Raw genomic sequence first — 19,813 nt, forward strand, 5'->3', positions numbered from 1 at the left:
GATAAAAATTTCGTATATTTAAAAGTTTTTACGAAGTTTAAATAAGTAAGTGTCTAAGTAAATATTTAAAACGTTTTAATTAAATTTTAATTAATTTTTCAACAAAATTTAGAATGTCTATTGCTTAATTTAATTCGGTGATGTGTATTGAAAGATAAATTAATCATTATTATGAACGGAAGGTTGTTTTTAGAAAGAATTATTGTTATATAATTGTTTTATAATTGCTTAAACACCAGTAAATATGTTAAATCTTTAATAAATATCTAGTTATGAATACTGTATGTTAGGTAACAATAAAATGTATTGTAATTTTAAATCCTAGAACTATCAGGCAGTGACTCTCATACTTTTTAAAGAGACGTCTCCTTTTTTTCTTTTTGTATAAAGTTTCAGCACTTCTTTACACTTTTCGTGAAATCATACTGACCTAAATTTTTTCATACAATGTATTTTATTCTAAAAAATTAAAATTGTCTTAGTCTGTGTACACAATTATAGTTTAATTTTGTTTAATGATATACGATGATACATGGAGATCTACAGGAAATTTTTCAAGGGGGCGAAGCTTGGAGACAAATAATTACATTAATAAATTTTTGTTTAATTATTTAATTTTTAGGGTTTTTTTCAGAAGTAGATCATAGAATACAGTATTGCATCAATACAAAAAGATAGAGAACGTTCGAGGATGTAAGATTACATATCTCAAATCACTTTCACAATTATAATTTGTGGAACTTTTTATCCGATCTCAGGAGGGCAAGTGTTCTGTTTGCCCCCTCTGCGGACGTATATGCAATGATGTAGTTTTGTATACAATGATAGTAAACAATTATATTTGAAATAAAACAAAAGTAGAATAGCACAAGGAGATACTAACTGCTAAATTAATTCTAATTTTAATAATGTAATGACTATATTATAGTCATAACCACAATGATTTGTCTTCGAGCCCTCTAGAAAGGGTCTCGCGCCCCAGTTTGAAAACCACTTCCTTAAACCATATGACAACTATAAAACGATTGAATGTGTTTAGATATATGAAAAATATCTAATGTCATCAATCACAAATATTCAAACTTTCTTCCTCTTAATACCTTTCTCAAATTCTTAAAAAAACTTTTAATATTTCTTTTTATATTTATGTATAAATTATACATTAAATATTCTGTTGCTTTTATGTTTAATGCAACAGATTCGTATCTGTTTGATTCTTTAAATGTCAATATTCCATTCAGAATTCTTTGGTTCTTGGTGATGAATAGGAAGACTGGGGAATCGGGACACAAGATTTCGCTAGTCTGTATCACGAGACCTGTTAGAAAAAATTTATATATATTTTTTTTTATAAGAATTGATACTCCAACCTGTTGGCTACTATTTGAGGTTAAAAAACTCTAACCATTTCCGCCCAAAAATACCAGTCAACTACGCAGTGTCCGGTATCCCCCGAGTAATAACGAACGGTACCTAGGGCAACAACAAATAGCTATAAAATGGCAAAAATTTTGCGATAAAAGAGAACAAATGTAATTTATTTACATATATTCGTTAGAAATTGAAATACCACAAATTCGTCAATTTAAAAAGAGGAAAATGAACATCTCAGATATTAAATCACTATAATTTTGATTTGCCTTGATCAGGAGCAGATCTTATATCAGTTCAATCTAAAATTGTAGAAAGTAAATATATTAATCAGAAAGTGAAGTCTGAGGCAACTCCGGACACTATAAAACTGTCCGTGATAGCCCCGAGAAAGTGTCTGCTGTACCCCAAATTACCATGTTTGATTCTATTTAGCTTTGGTAAGAGAAACATTACCCTATCTAAATTTCGATATATGGTAAATAAATAGCAGAAACACATCTTATTCCATCTTTTAATATTTTTTTTTAGTTTTTAATTTGTGCGTATATATATTTTAACTACTAACAAAATTTCGACTATATTATATATGTAATAATTTTATATATTTTTTTAAGCTCCCAATTACTTAAATTACATATAATAATCATTATGAAATTATAAAAGTTAGAAATTTTAACGTTAAGCATTTATTTCTTAGTATTCATGTTGCAATTTTTAATTTGTGAACTTTTTCCTATATGAATATGTTTTGCAACAAGCATTTATAATTTTAATTAAAATAGTTTATATAAATCCTAATTTAATTTAAATGAAATATAGTCTGTAGTAAATACATTAAGAAAAATAAGAATGACGACAGATAATTCTTTACAAGCACCGAAATATCTATAGACACAACTTTTATTCATAACCTTCACTTATACAGTCGTTTCACATGAACCAATATCCAGATCGTATATTAGCAAGCATACAATCGAACATTCCTGTGATTGGCACCAATATTAGGGATTATACAGTACACTGCACTGGAAAATAATACTGCATGCGATTGTTTGATTTCCATTGAATTGGATACAAACAAATAATGTAGAAACGTAGCATTTGCATCGTTCTTTATTTGTTATAATAGTCATTTTGATAATAATATTACTACTCTAATGTAGGGAAGAGATGGTTTCACATGATTGCAATGGTTAATTCGATAGTCCCATACCAGATATTCGCTTCTTCTGGTTTTTATTATTGCTGAGTCTATGAAGTTTACATGGTAATCCTATGTTTAATTCTAGCGAAATTGCTCGATTAACTGCAATGCTATTGGATAGGAAAGAACCAAACACTTTGACGTTGACTTAACATTCTTGACTTTGTTGTTTGGCCATGTCCATTTTTGGTTATCACTAGATTGGTTAGTGAATCACCATCTTTACAGAATCTATCCGCATGGCGGACATTCATTTAGGACAACTGGTGAACCACAACACATCAGCCTCTATCTACACATGAAAAAATGAATTATTAATATTAAAACTGCATTTATACTAATAAATTGATGATAAATTATATTTATAAATTTTATATCTATAAACATAGTCTTCGTCTTCTATTCTATATCATTTACCTTTCATATTATTCCATAATGTTTACTTTTAATATTATTTAAAAATCAGACCTAAATTTTAAATAACTTTAAAGGTAAATATTATACAATAGCAGCAGTAGCAGCAGCGCAACTACCTTCGCAGAATCCCGCAATGCGGGGAGCCGCGGAGATCTACGGATCCCTGCTGTTTGAATTCTTTAAAATATTTATATTTTTAAAAATTATATATATTACTATAAAGTGAAATACTATCAAATTAAACAACTATCACTACTTTTTAAATATTTAATATTTGAAATTTTATATAAGGTATGTCTTGAATGTATATCTTAATAATCAAATGATAAAGCCCGATTCATTTATGTTTAAAATAATGTGCTGTACGGTTTCTTAAAAAGTGATTTATCGGAAGTTAATGTTATTGTAATGAAGTTTGAAAAGAAAACTAAATATACTGTATTCTTCAGTGTTGTTATTGTAAAACTTATTATTGGTCTAATGCATCACCTTTACTATTTTACTTTTTTAGCTCAAACTATTTGTTGAATCTAGTTATATTCAGAAATTCTTAGTTTTTTTTTTGCAGAATATTGTATAACCTATTCTTAATAACAACACTGATTTAATAACTTATGTATAAGAATATAAAAAGTTTGTAAAGCCAAACTCAATTGTGTTTAGAAAAAGGAAGGTTTATTTCAACTTCGACAAGAATAAAAATTTAAATACTGTACTTTTTCATTTTATTCTGTATTTAAAGCAAGATTTAAAAAAGACTATTGAAATAAATAAGATTTTTATTTTTCGTAGATTGGAAGGATGCCCCAAAATCTTGCAGGACCTCAAAAGTATAGTTACACCAATGAATAACATAGAAATAAAATTAGTTTATCAACAAAAACTCGTAAAAGTGTCTTATTTAAATCACTTTTGTGAACTGTTCAAATTAAAAACAATAAAAAAAAATCTAATTAGAATTTGAAATAACGATATTTATAATTATCGTAATATTCGTGATTATGATTCACAAAAGAATAATAATTTTTTGGGGTTGAAAATTCTTTAGAAGTGAATTGAATAAAATCAATATTTATCTGATGATAATTACATATCAGAGAATCCTCTAAGAAAATGTAATTTAACAAATAATAGCTGCCAACTCGTTAAATTTCATTTAAAAATTAACCTATCATGTTTTGTAAAAAATCCTTTTTTTTTTCGAATTGGTTCTGTTTCAAATATCGTGTATAGAGCACAAGTTGCCAGCGACCCCTGAGGGGTCAATCGATTTAACCGAGGGGTCGATGGACAAATGTATTTCTATTACATTTTAAAACAGAATATAATATAGAATAGAATAGAAAATAATATATAATAATAATTTAAAACTTAAATTTTAGTGGTGTAAAATATTGTACATAATTTTGAATTTATGATTTATGCTAAATGAAATGTTTAACTTTTGTTTGATTTTTTATTTCGTCTATCTTGAAATTTACTCTTATTTTGTATTAGTATAAAAACAGGGTAATGAATTAAATCTAATTTTGCAAATGTGTCGAAATATAAATATAAAATGTTTATTTTGGGGTAGGTATCTTGGATCTTATAATCAGTTAATCAAATTCAAATAATAGCGAAGATATATTTATATTAAATTGTGGCTAGATAATAAATATGAAGTTAGTTTAAAATTTATCAAAAATATATATATATATCGTTTACTGGAAACGGTATTATTCTATGGTAAAATATAGGTAATAAAATGAAAACATCATTTTACAAAACATTGTCTAATATAATTGTTACATTTACATTTTTTGTACGGTACAAGATAAAAATAAAACATAGACAATAAACTGATAATATATATTTTATAATGTGTATTCATATAGTTTCTGATCTAATTATTATAACTCTGTGCATTGTAATTTATTTGAAAAAAATGTTTGTTCTAAGTATAGACCTATTTATTGATAAACCTACCTACATCTTGTTAGACATAGGTTTTCGAGTCAGTCGTTTTAGACAATTATTTTAAATAAAATTTGATTTACGTGTTACTGCAAGTATGTCTTATGTAATATTGAGTTTAGAAAACTTAAATATAATTATGTAAAAACGCTTTTGATTATTATTATTATTACATATTATTTAATAAAATTTTATTCTTTGTTTTCCTAAAAGCCATTGAAAATAGAACTATGACAAATGTTTGTCATTTTGTAGGATACAGAACCTATAAACCAATAATATTTAAATCTAATAACATCCTAGAATTATATTAAAAATTCTTAAACCGTTTTTAATCTTTATTTATTAGTAAAAGTGCTAACTGTTGATTTTTATGAAAATTTTTTGCTTTATTTATTACATATTCTCGTAGGAATTCATTACGAAAGTTTTGATTTTTCTCACAAATTGCACAGAAATTTGTATTAGATGCAGATTAATTCATGACATTTAAGATGATGTTATATATCCAAGATCAATTTCACGCGGGACGGTTTAAAAATCTAGGTCTTAGAGAGATTTTGAAAACTCAATTTTTTTATTATTATCTTTTTAAGTCAATACGATAACGCTTATCAAACATATTCTAAAAAAGAAGAAAATTTTTCTTCTAGAAATTGCTAGTCTAAAGAAAGAAAAATAGTATCTAAAATATCTTATATATTTTTTTAGCTCATATTCAATCTTTAAATATATTAAATTCATTAAATTCGATTAAATGTTTGATATAAAGAAAATGGTTTTAAAAAAATGATTATTAAGTAGACATTTGGCATTGTCTGCATTAAATAATTTTTTATAACTTACTTTATATTAAAGTGTACTCAGTAAATCATATTCAATTCACGAAAAAAAAGGAATTAATTATTTTTAATTTTGCTGACAGGAAATAATAATAATAAATAAGAAACTATATAACTTTTCTTTTAAATAAATAAAAATCATATTAAATATATTTCTTTTAACGAATTATAAAATATAAATCCTGTCTATTCATCGAATATTGAAGATGAACTACTGATAAAGAAAATGGAATTTTATAATTAAATGTTACCTCTGTAAATCAGAAAACAAAAATATTCGAAGTTTAGTAAACAATTATAGATAAATGTATTGTACTGTACATGTATAGTCGATAAACAGAAAGGTTAATTATATTTATTCTATTTAATTATAGACTGTTTATTCTAATCATTAAAAAGTTAGTTCTAATTTTATAATATCCAAATAAAAGTATTTATAAACTTTAAATCAAATGATTTTAACATTTAAGTTATATATAACATCATTTACAGATTTTAAATTTCTTTCGTAAATGATATATAATACATATATATTTATTACTTTAAAAGTTTAATCGTAATTTAAATAAAATTGAATATTTTATTACAAAATAATAATATATCATTTATACAAAAATTAATTCTAAATAAATTTTAAATTAAAAAAAAAAAAAAAAAAAAAACATTTTCATCTAATACTAAAATATTCTGAAAGATTTTGATAAAATTAATAAGAGTTTTGTTTTTACATTTAAATGTAATAAGTAAATTTAATATCATTTTCTTCTTGATAAAATATGGAATTGATATTTGTATAATTACAGAAAATGAAACGAAGTACTAACGTTTTTTGAAAAGTTGTAATCAGCTTCCGTCTCCAGGCATATAGCTGATGGCCGAATGAAAAAGGCACGACAACAGAATAAACGGAAATAGCAGATTACTTAGAGATGCTCCTATCAAAGAAAGAAGAAAAGAGAAAAGTGAAATTATTAATAATTAGATTGCGATTAGTTACTAAAATAAATTGTTCTATATAAAATATTTTAATCTTTTTAATTTTATATTTTCAATTGAACTCTTCATTCATTCATATCAAAATTATTCATTCATTCGTTCAATTCTTCATTCATTTTTACAAAGCCATTTACAAAGATTTTCAATCGATCTCAATGAGATCGATTGAAAATCTTTGTAAATGGCTTTGGAAAAAATGGAAAAAAATTGAAAAACTTGATAAAAGCGTATTTGCGTTCTGTCAAAGATGTTGATAAGAAAAAAATATAAAATTCATTGTTTAAGTTTTCTTCCATTTGCCATAAAAAATTATATTCAAGAAAAATATTCATTTATGTACAAAAACTATCTTTAATCAGTTTTGATTCGACTATTTTTCATTTTCATAAAATAAAAGAATAATCATTGATGTTATTTTTTGAAAGATTTTAATTGTGATTTATCATATATTTATTTCCAATAACTTTTAAATATTACATTAAATTTCAAGTTTTATATTAAAACATTTCAAGTGTGTTCTTAATCTTTAAATAAGTATGAATAATTTATAAATTAATATTTTCAACAATTTGTTTGTTTTTATGGTAGTTGAAGAAAATATTATCAAATGTCGGAGCGAAAGATGGAGCACTTTCATGCCTCAGCAGGTGTCAATGTTTTCTTCACTGGTCAACCCGCCCGAATCTGTTTTCTACGGTCATTGAATAAGAATTCTGTGTCTAGACATCTACTGCTCATACAATCGCGATTATATAAAAGTAGAGGGAAAAAACTCTTGTTAACTATCACTATAATAATTATTTCCAAGCAAAAATAAAATTAATATTATTTCAATCATAAATAATTTAGTGTTAAATAAGAATTTTCTTTTCTGGACATTTTATTTAAGATGTTACATAATCCAAAAAGTTGCTATGAATTTAAGTTATTTATTACTGCAATTATGCTACAATTAAAAAAAAACTTTAAGACAACTTTTATAAATATTTTACATTAAAATTTTAAATTGTTATGCAAGAGATAGCACAGATATTGTATACAAAATAATTTAATTATATGTTGTTTTAAGCAAAGTAAAATTTTACGAAGGGCCAGCATTCAAATCTCAGTACTCTGCTACTATCAAAACTGTTATATCAGTAACAGTAAGAATTTTATTTATACGTTTGAAAAAACAAATATACAGTTCAATATTTATACCTATAAATTTTTTTTTGTAAACTAAATATTTTTATTTTATAAATTTAATATAAAGTAAAATTTGACTGAACGTTAAATAACGAATATCAAATAATAGATGGATCCAAACATTCGAAAATAAAAAACATTTACGTCCAAACATTCGAAAAACTTTTTTATTAAAAGTATATTAAACACATATATAGATCAAAATATTTATTTATTTTTAAATATTTCATCACAATTAAATATATAAAACGTTAGAATTCTTATATATTTCTATATCCTTACATACCTTTTGAAACGGAAAAACTCGCTTGAGTAACATTCAGAAGAAACAGAGCGTCATGAATACCTCGGATATTTTTCACCAGAAAAAGTATTTCGCCAGCACTTTCTGGATTCACCTGAGTTATTTCCAACCATGTTCTATAGCAATGTGAACTATCGCTTTCCTTTATAAAAGGAATATCATGAAATATAAAATAAAGCGAATTCTAAACCATCTATAAGAAATAAAATTACTGTTATATTATGGGCAATGTATGGTAAGTATTTATCTCCTGGACTTAGCACAAGATGGCGCAGTATCCAATGGACTCTTACAGGACGGGGATTGGCACAGAATTGGACAGCTAGACTGGTAGATCTTCCAGCAATTGCCATAAGTGACTTGTTATAGGCTGTTATCTCTGGTCTTCCTGTATATAAAGGAGTAAAGTATCGTTTCATTTCTAATATGGATTTATTCTAATATATATTTTGTTACAGCATGAATTTTCTTTTCTTCAGAATGTTTTTTCATACCTTCGGCAATACATTCCATTTTAATAGGTTCTCCTAAGCCAGCTTCTACTTCAGGTGCTGGCTGACGTACATATTGGCCGCCATCTAATATCAAAACAACTGTATTTGAATTTTTAGTAAATTACTCGTACAATTTTATAAAAATATAAAATACAACACGGGCTATTTAAATAAGACATCCTAAACTTTAATTTAATAATAATTTTAAAATATTATATATGAAATTTTAAGTTTTTGTTACAATGTTTTAGCAACTTTTAGTTCATTTTAATTCAATTTTGTATAAATTATATTGCCAATTAATTATTTTATTCCATTATAATAATTAATAGTTTAATATTAACAATTAAGATTTAATTGTTTACGTTTAATTTATCTCGATAATTAAATTTATTAGACACTTCACCAAGCGAAATGAAGTTCTTTCATATTAAAGTTGACAATATTTGGCTAGGTTTATTGGCAGAGTTTTCGTTTAAATAAAATTGATCATCCTATTCATTTTACAAGAAAAATCTATATGGATGTATAATGTCAATTTTTGATTTTATTTTATTCTTTTCGTTTTAATTTAGTTAAAAGCGTTTCGAGTTACTTTCAAATTTAAAGATAGTATAAAAAAATTGAGTCAAATGCTACAATTCTAAATTTTATGCTTACTTACTTCAAAGAAAAATCCTATATATCGATTTTTCTAGCCAGAACATAAAACTCGTAGGATCTAGCCTGGAATTAATGATCACATATCAGCAGTAATATTTATGGGAAGTAGACACGACCCTCCCATGTCTGCATCGTAGAAACTTATCTGACTGTAGCAGCCATCAGGTATGCACATTCTATTCTTGACATTTAGATAAAATGGATAATACTAATTTATAAAAATTCTTTACTAGCTTAGGTTATGGATAGTCGTTTGCATATGAAAAATCGATTGATATTTGTAAATATTCATTTTCTTTCGATCTCTATATAAACAGGCAGTTTTTCCTGGATACAGTGTTGACAGAATTTAAAATACTCAATCGTTACCGTAACAATTTATCATGGAATTAATATCGAAAATTAGATGTTGGTTTCAACGCATTATTATGTAGAAAAGTTATTGAAGTTAATACAATATTTTAAATAATCGCTAGAATGAGATTTTGATCAGCACCCACGAGATTCATAAAAGTTACGCCCATATAATTTTCATCTATTTAAAACTACGATTAAGTTGCTGTTGGTAAATCATAAAATTATACTTACGTCTAACGTTAAGATAATACCCGAATGATGCAAATGTACCCAACTGGTGTTCGGTAGAACACCTATACCATCCTGCATGACTCCTGTTAATGGAAGTGAAATTGAGATATCCATCAGGACTCGGTTCAACGGCTAAGGGGCCATCGTCTTTTATCCATTTGGGAGAACTGGCAGGATTGGCATCAACATCACACTTGAGGGAGACAGCCATCCCTTCCAAAATAGGGAAGCCGAAGCCCGGTTCCCGAGTGATAGAAAACGAGGGAACATCTGTTTATAAAACACAAGATTTAAGCTAATTTCCATGATTTGATATCTACTTAACTGAATAATATTACATATATCAACTAACACCAGTTTGATTAACACTTAATATATATCCTATATATATATTATGTATGTATATATTATAAGATGTACACAAATTGAAAACTTTATTACATAAATTATACGTATAAACCTTTAAATATCCATTTTAATGTATAAATAACAAAGTAATGAATTAGTTCCGTAATGCATCCAAACTAAAAATATTGATGAAGCATTTATCTTACTTTTTATTTTAAATATTTCATATTTCATTGGTGAGTTTTGAAAAACAATTCAGTGGAAGGAATAAACACTAATGAAATTCTTCGTAAAAATAAACATGAGTTTTAAATTAATCTTAAGATTTTATCTACAAATACCCATAAAAACTTCAACTGAAGTGAAGATGATTACAAATTTTAAATTGATTGTATTACCAAACAGTAATTCAAATATAAAAATGTAATATTCAATTCAATTTTATAAAACTGAAACTGAAAATATTTATCAAAATAATTATCTATCGATACAATTTTTATTAATTTTTTAATGTACAGACCTAAAATGACATAAAATTAATATTTTAAACTCAATTTATGCCTATTAACGTTTATCTAATCAAAAACTTAATTAAACTGTAATGGTGCCAATTACATCGTATTCAGCAATATTTTGTTTAACGGTAAAATTAAAAACTTCAATTTTTACTAATGAAAGATTTTACTAAAGATTAAATAAAACAAAAAAGAATTAGTGTTTTGACTCTCATACTGTAATAAAGTATCACTAAAAACTTCAATTAAAGTTAGTTGCAACTTATTTTTTCTAGATTAAAAGTCAATTTCACTTTCAATTTTTTCTTGCTCCTTCGATTTATAAAACTTAAAAATTGGAAATTCTAATTAAACAAAAAGGTGGCTTCGAGTTGAAAGCGAATGAAAGTTAGTTTGATAATAAGTAGCTAGACATCACTTTTGGCAATTGATCGAGTAAGTGGATTCTTTCATAGAACTTGTAATGTGTTTCAAGAATTAAGTCTACCGAGATCATGAAGTAAATCACCTTTTATCACGGCATTTTCCAGTCGATGATACCAACTACAAAAATAAGTTACTTTATTAGCACAGGATTTTTTTTGATTGAATTTAAAATATATCATATTTATACAATTTATGTTTATGGATAATTTTCATTGGGAATAACTAGAGTTTTATAACTTCCAAGTTAACAATAATCTTCCCTTCTTTTAAAAACTTCTTCCCTGATAAACACTAAAAAGGAAAATAAAGAATAAACTTTAACTTCACTTTAGTAACTTTATTTCGACATTATTTCGCTGTTATTTATTTGAACCGAAAAAAAATCATTTACCGCAAAATCTATAGTTAAGTTAAAGTATATAATGATACGAATTTTCGAAATATGACGTAAACTTTACTTGTTTTTGACTATTAAGGTTTGGACATTTTAAGAATGATGGATGTCGTTATGCCAACCAAACTTCCAACTATTACAAGTTGGGGAGCGAAATGCTGGCAAGATGAAGAATGGAGCTATTCTGTTTCCATGACAGAAAATATCGTAGTATTTGCTCGAAATCAAGTAAACCTTCAACTGAAGAAATATATACGTTTCAATTCAATACTTCATAGCTGTAAGAAAAATATTAGTGAAATCAATGAAACATTTTAAAAAGATTTGAGGGTTAATGTTCAGGGAAATATTCTACTCTCGAAACATTTACTCTCAAAAACATCTCTTTACGTAAAAATATTCATTTTTCTTCGTGATTTTGAATATAATAATAATTCATGAACGAATACGTATTTATAAATGACTGAAAAAGTTTATGCTAAAAAGTTGAAAAATATCCAAAAAAAGATGATTCATTCATTTTATTCAATTTTACTGAAACATCGAAATTATTTTATTGTATAGTTTTTAAACACAACATTAAAATTTATATTCTAAACGTGGTTGTAAATTTAAAAACAACAGATGTTTAGTCGAGTAGCTTTTACTTCGTTGTAATCGGCATTTTATACAATGTAAATTAGTAAATAGATTTCATTCCAGAAATAAATTTCACGAATTTTAAAATAAACTTTTTACACTCGAGTTTATTATAAATTGTTAAAAATTTCAAAATTACTTACACAGGACAATCAAAGAGGCACTAACGGCTGCTGACTCTAACCAAGTAACATGGTGTACGTGGCATATCAGTTCTTTTCTATGAAGTTTACGCGTTACGTTCAATGCAATTACACTGCGGCTGATATACGCATCATCACCCGGAGTAAATTCTACGAACAGTTCACTGATTGAAGTAACATTCGTGTCACCTAATAACCAGTATATATGTCGTACAGGTGGAACTGCACCTCTTGCGACGCACTGTACAGTTATACGAGTCGGTTCACGAACTGTTATAGTTGCTTGATGAGCTAATCTTCTGCCTTCCATTACCAAGAAAGGATCTTCCGGCGGTACTGAGGGGAAAAAATTTTATACATTATATCGATCATGAGTATTTTCAAGGTTATTGATCGATTGCTAGTACTATACTCAATTCAGTTTTCAAAATTTAAATTAAAAACAATTGTTAAATCGATTCATAAAGATGAAAAAAATGCATATAAACGATATCATTTATGATCGTACATCATGATATCATTTTTACATTTTTCAGGAAAAAAATATTTGTTTATAAATTTGAATAATGCAATACACATTAGCAAACTAAAAGCGTTCCTTTAGCTTTCAGAAACTGTTGTATATCATTTTAAAGAAAAGAAAAAAAAATGCTACGGTGCATAAAAAAGAATTTTGATGTTTTCGGTTCAGTTAGTTTTATAACACACTACAGAAAGAGTTATCGATAGTCCAGATGGCGTCTGTTGCAGACAACTCATAAAAAAATGTTTTGCTTTACAAAGATTTCGGAATGAAAAAAGATAAAAAGAAAAATTAAGTTATGCAAATGCATCAATCAATTAATAAAATGGAGAAAAACCCGAGAGAGCACGATTCAAAAATACTTTTTACTACTTTGTTAAATATACTTTTTTTTTAAATTAAAATATTAAGTCGCACCATTCGAAGGTTATCTTTATGATATTTAATGTCTCCTTGTTAGCTATTTATTCAGTCGTAAAAAGTTTTTAATAGATTAATGCAGACAAACTGTCGAAAACTTATAATTGCATTTGTAGCGTGGATGTATTTATTATGAATGTCATCATTGATATTAAATTATATAAAATTAAATAGTATTTTATGTAAATATATTTTTAAATGGTCACACAGAAAGTTATAATTTAGAAATGTTGTTAAAATTTAAAGACGTAATGGACATTACTCCAAAACAAAACCAAGAAATTTATTAAGAAGACATCTTTGTAGCTGACGTTTAAATGAAATATTAAACTAAAATCTATTAATCATCTTTAAGATCCCTAACTGCCAACATAAAAAAAAGAAACTAGCGATTTTCTTTTTCTCTTTTATATATTTTGTGGCTTAATAAAACAAGAGGAAGACAACTTTCTTAATCTGTACGAAAAAAGATTAAATAAAAAGAAACAAATATCTATAGGAAAAAAGAGAAAAATAACATAAAAAATAAAAATCTTATTTTTAATTGTATGATTTATTAATGTTTAAATTTGATTCTCTTGAATAAACTTTTTCAATTTTTACGTTGAATTTCTTGAATTTTTAAACTATAAATATAAATGATTTATTTGAACGTATAATCATATCATATGATCGAAATTACAAAGAATTTGATATAATAATAATAATTACAGTTTAAATTATAGATTAAATATCATACAGTATAATACATATATATTTAATCTATAATTTAAACTATAATTAATATTATATTAAATTCTTCGTAATTTTAATTATTTGAAACGATTATAAGTTCAAATAAATTATTACCAGATCAAATAAAATTTAATTATAACTTTACTGAAAAATGATTTACTTTTGCAATCTGCTCATGTAATATAGAAATAACTTTATCTTAAACTTTTTGCTGTAGACCGCATGACAGGAATAGCGATCAACAATCTCGATATTTTGAGATAAATTCTTTTCCTTAGAGTCAGATCAATCACTTAACGAAGTTTGACATTCAAAATAAGGTACGTTTATCACGAAAATCATTGACATTTTTATTTTTTATAAGCTACGTATCTAAATTAATAAACAACAAACAAAACTTATAACTTATAAAAATATAGAATAAATATTTTAAAAATTATTAAAGGGTTATTAAGTTTTAATATGTAGCGAATAATTGATGGAAGCATTAATGATTTCCTTGAAGATGCATTCGTTCATATGGAGAACTACAGTTTTTCAGATGAATGATGGCTGACAAGTTAGATATGACAATAATGAACATTCCTCGGGATCAAAGGTCATTATAACAGATAAAAATATATAAGATAAATGTCGATTTTCTTCTTTCATTTTTGCCCGAGAGAAGAGAAAAATTCATATATTTTAGGTAATTAAAATTTATATATTTAAAAACTTTCGTATAAAAATTTTAATTTTGTGTTTTTACCTAGATAACGCATGAGAAACTACACTTTTTTTTAAATTTGGAAATAAATTTTATTCTAATTATCAATAATAATCTCTGGAGCAGTTTAAAAGAAATAATTTTTAAAAAGTAAAATTAAACATTAAACGAATTTTAACATGCATTTAATTGAAATAATCCGTCTTTAAATTGTTCAAATTCATGCGTTCAAATCATTTTCAAAGCGTATGAAGAGAATAAAACAAAATAATTTTTTAATTGTCGATAAACATTAATTTCATTGCTTTTTAATCTCAATAAATTTTCCAAAAAGTTGTATATTTTAAAGTTAATTCTTGTTTTCGGTCGATCTTTTTATGATGTTAGATGAAGGATGTAACAAGGCAATTATCCACTAACTTAAACACCCTTTAATCATATCATCAACTCTTAATTCAACTCTAACAACCATACAATGGAACAAAAGCAATTTTCTCTTAGAGAAATTGAACAAAAGACACTAACTAAATCACCGTCTTAAATGTTTCACGCTCGAGGTTATATAAATAATAATAATAATAATAACAATTATTTATTACAGAATTCTAAATATCGTCTTAAACAGTTTATCGTTGAAAAGAAAAATTTGATATTTTTTCTGATATTTTCCTTATCAGACGTGCAGGAACTCTTACAAGAGACAAAGAGTCATTGTCCTTCAAGAAGTCTCGCTAATGGGACTTTATTGCTAGTCTCCTGGCCCAGTATATATCATGGGTATGTCGACATTGGGACCATCCTTACACATGATGTTGCCTCGAGACTATACTTTCAACCAATCACAGCATGACATTTATCAGTTTATCTCTGACAGTTACTGACGTCATTAAACCTATCCAATGGCGAAAGTGATTCGAGTGATGAATAGCTATACATTGAAGTGGTTTGTGTACCAGAAATGATACATGATCCTCTCCTGCTTGTGAACGATTGGCACTCATATGGTACCAAAAGAGGAAAAGAAGTCAGTCACCGATATTATTAAATCAATTAAATATATAATGGGGCCAACTAAAAGCTTCTTTTGGTCTGGCAATATTTTATGACGCTTTTTGTAAAATTCGTGTTTACTTTTTTTAAAATATTTATTTTAATGCAATTTTATATTTATTTTTTTCCATATTATTATTATTATTTTAACTAAAAGTATTTTAAATATTTAAAGATATTTTTAAAATTTTAAAACAAATAAAATCTTCTATAAATATTATATTAGAAAATAAATAATTTAAAATGCATCCTAAGCTTAAAATTTTTAATTTCTGTAATAAATTTATTCCGAAAATAAAAACTTTACATAAGAGTTTAACAGAAACTTAAATGATTTGTTCTAAAAGATAATTTAAATACAGTTAGACAATTGAAAGTAATTCATTCTTTCTTGATGCAATCTGGCAAGAAAACTAAATTCAATTAATTTTGCAACTGTTGAATACATAAATTTAGTTCAAACTGACTGGACCAGTTAACTTTAAATATTGTTTTATAAAGGATATGAATGCTTTTAAGGAATTTTCTCAGCTAGAAAAATTCCTTAACTTTCAAAAAAGTTAAATGATTAGTTTTTCTGGACATCATAAAAAAACTCAACTGAAAATTAGTTTTTATGAAAAAGAATGTATTTTTTACAAAACTATTTAAAAATATATGTATTCAACTTACTTGCCACGACTAGTCTTAATACTTCTGCCACACGATGCACACTACCATCTATACCTAATTCTCGACATTCCCAGACGCCATTATCCGCTTTAGTAACACCAGTAATGGTTAAAGAAGTCGCTCCTGTTCTTGATATATTCCAATGACGTCTTTGGGATGTTCTCACATCGAGCACAACTGGTTCACCATTCAATAACCACTGAATAGAACTTCCTGGAGTATCAAGCGAACAAGGGATACTGAGTGTTTTCCCCAGTATCACTATTTTTTCAGGCGTTACTGTATATAGCAGACGGGGTAACATCAGGCCTTAAATAAATATAAAAAACTTTGTAAAAACAGTAATTATAATAACATTTTAAAATAAATCTTAATACAAAAATGATTACTATTTATTATTAATAAAATAGGATATATAATTATTATGATATATAACAATTTTACTGTATTGCTTTATGGCGATTTGTAGTTGTAAAATAGCCATTATTCTACTTTTTACAACTGTAAAACAGGAGCTACATACATTTTAGAAATCGATAATATATTGCTATTTCTTATCAGGAGAAAGAAAAGCTAACTAGTTTGTACATTCGAGTTTACAACTTCCACTAACTTTATCGACAGTATTATTTCCAGTCAATGTGTATCACAAATCTCAAATATGATGCCCTGGGAAAAGAAAACCTAGCAAAATTGGATTTTACCGACCGTAGTGATGATCAGATAGCATCCATGTTGCACACAAAGAGAAAGTCAATTGATTGACAGACGAGAAACGAATGCCCATAAGTTAGCCATAAATATCAAATATTGTATCGTTGAATTATTAATATAAAAATTCTTTAAATATATAAATATTTTCTGCGTGTAGAGCTAAAAGGAAAGGGTTTTCTGATTGACTGTTATTCCTACAAGCGATTACAAACTTATTGAATTATAAATGAAATTCGAGGTTTAATAAATATGCAAATGTTAGAGATATGTAATACTTATCTCAACTGACTTAAAATTGCATTCTATCAACTTGAAACTTCACAAATTGAAGTGACATTAATTTTATTAAAGTTTAAATATATTTATAGAATTTATCGTGTAATATTTACTTTAAAAATTTTTATTCTTGTAAATTCATGAAAACGAAATATTACCGAATTTATATTCAAAGACTCGTACAAATTGTCACCATAAAAATGTAATTATGTTAAATATTCTCTCCGGAATTTGACATTTATAACAAGAATTTTCTTTAATCCGGTTCCATTATTTGTTATTTGCTGTACAAGTATATCATCCGATTTGATTTGCAAGAGATTTTTCTTTAAATAATTTCGAAATTTATTACCGAAATATTGACTTTTGTTGAATAAAAAGATTTTTATACTAACTTTATTTGAATCTTTCTTTTATATAAAAATTAAATAAATAATAGTATTCTACTTAGCTATCTATTTTTTGCATTTTATAAAATTCTATATTATTATATCCAGATTATATTTTATATAATATTATTTACATTATATAATATAAATATATTAACATTCAGTATTTTGTAACGTCTTAAAGATATACATTATTGTATATTTTATTATTTTTAGCTCTGATATCAGATATATTTAATCACTCTCTCCCATTTTGTCTCTTAAAAATGCAATGTCGTAAACCATAAATTGCCAAAAAAAGGGTCTAAAGAGACACATACAAAGTTTCTAATTACAGTAGAAAAATGAAGAACACGAATTAAAAATCATTAATACAATGTTTACGCGAGAAAAAAAATTTAATGAGAATTTTTTAATGTGAGAAATATTAAATTATAATTTACGACACTAAATTAAATATTCAATTAAGTTTACAATTGACAAAATAATTAAATTTAAAAAATACTTTTACTAACGAATATCGTTAATGTAAGATTAAAAGATTTTTTAAATACATGGCGTATTTTTATTACAAATCATAAATTGTAATAAAATTTTAAAATATTATCATTTATTTCGAATAAATAGATAAAACCAGAGATTTTAATACGTCTGTTAATCTATTAAATGATAATTTCACGCTTTTTAAAAAGTTTGATAAAATTATTATTATTATTTCTGATTACATAAAATCAATACAAAGATAAAATCATAGATTCTAAGCAATCCATTACTAGAAAAAGATACAACTTTATATCTTTTAATATCAGTTAGTTCCTACGAATATTTCCATTTTCAGATTAACAGGATATCCGATCCGATAAAAGCTACCCGATTATTAAAAATTATTATAAGTTATTTTCCGTTTCCGATTTTAAATCACAAGGAAATATTTTAAAATGATAAATTATCATCGTTTCTACTAAATTATTCTAAATGTATTATAAAGTCAGTAAATCATAATTAAATAATTCATTTCTATTATTGAAAACATACATTATTCAATTATTCCTTGTGATTAATGTTTATTCTTAAGATATAGTAATTTAATTTGAATACTAAAATAATGAATTTGTGTTTTTGTTTAATCTAGGCAAATTATTTTCATGTTTAAAATAGTAAAATTAATATTTAAATATTTTGTTAAGTTTTAATTCTATCGACAATGATAATTTCTTCGAGTTAATTCGAATTTATTGTATAAAGGAGAAAAGTATTAGTATTAAAGCTCTTTTCTTAACAAATAAAATATCAAAACATGTAAAATTTATGATTTAGTTTAAGATTCTTACATTTTCTCTGAAGTTAAATCAAATTTATGCAATATTTTATAGTAAACAACTTAAAATTGAACTGAATTTAGCTGTTCTGGAATATGTAAAATGTAGCGATTTTATATTATTTCAAACATAGTTTGGAAGTTCAATAAATCATTCATTGCTAACACATACATTTTTATTATTTTAAATTTGATGAATAATATATTTATCAAGCATTTCGTAAATGGTTATTCGTCGTTATTTAATTAATTCTTTTATAGAAAAGTTTTCTTAGTTTGCTACGTTATCAGTTAAGTAAATTATTCTTTAAAACTATTAATTTTTCAGATTTTGATTAATTGTATCGAAGTAATGCAGCTTCTTGCTAACGTCTTCTCTTCCTGAATTTAAACAGGCTTCTCTCTACTCTTAAGGTGATCTACCACTTTCATCTTCTTTAATCCTATAATACTAGTTTCTTTGCATTCAGCAGTTCTCGGAAGATTTATTTCACCTATCCAGTCAGCTGCCAGTATCTC

The 19,813-nt window shown here is 25.5% G+C and overlaps 1 protein-coding gene across 1 annotated transcript in view; it reads right to left on the minus strand.

Annotated features, from left to right (window-relative positions):
- Positions 1 to 2,262: 2,262 nt before the first annotated feature.
- Positions 2,263 to 19,813, minus strand: part of tei (teiresias) — a 52,139-nt gene continuing 34,588 nt past the window's right edge. Inside the window, exons 2-9 of the mRNA XM_067274379.1 lie at positions 16,598 to 16,906; positions 12,492 to 12,827; positions 10,027 to 10,296; positions 8,776 to 8,859; positions 8,494 to 8,669; positions 8,264 to 8,423; positions 6,618 to 6,728; positions 2,263 to 2,870 (exon numbers count right to left, since the gene is read on the minus strand). Of these exons, the coding sequence (XP_067130480.1) occupies positions 6,637 to 6,728; positions 8,264 to 8,423; positions 8,494 to 8,669; positions 8,776 to 8,859; positions 10,027 to 10,296; positions 12,492 to 12,827; positions 16,598 to 16,906 (1,427 nt within the window). The 3' untranslated portion in view covers positions 2,263 to 2,870; positions 6,618 to 6,636. The remainder of the gene's footprint in view (positions 2,871 to 6,617; positions 6,729 to 8,263; positions 8,424 to 8,493; positions 8,670 to 8,775; positions 8,860 to 10,026; positions 10,297 to 12,491; positions 12,828 to 16,597; positions 16,907 to 19,813) is intronic.

This window comes from Centruroides vittatus, unplaced genomic scaffold (assembly GCF_030686945.1).
Source record: "Centruroides vittatus isolate TY-2023 unplaced genomic scaffold, ASM3068694v2 contig_549, whole genome shotgun sequence".
NCBI classification, from domain to species: Eukaryota; Metazoa; Arthropoda; class Arachnida; order Scorpiones; family Buthidae; genus Centruroides; species Centruroides vittatus.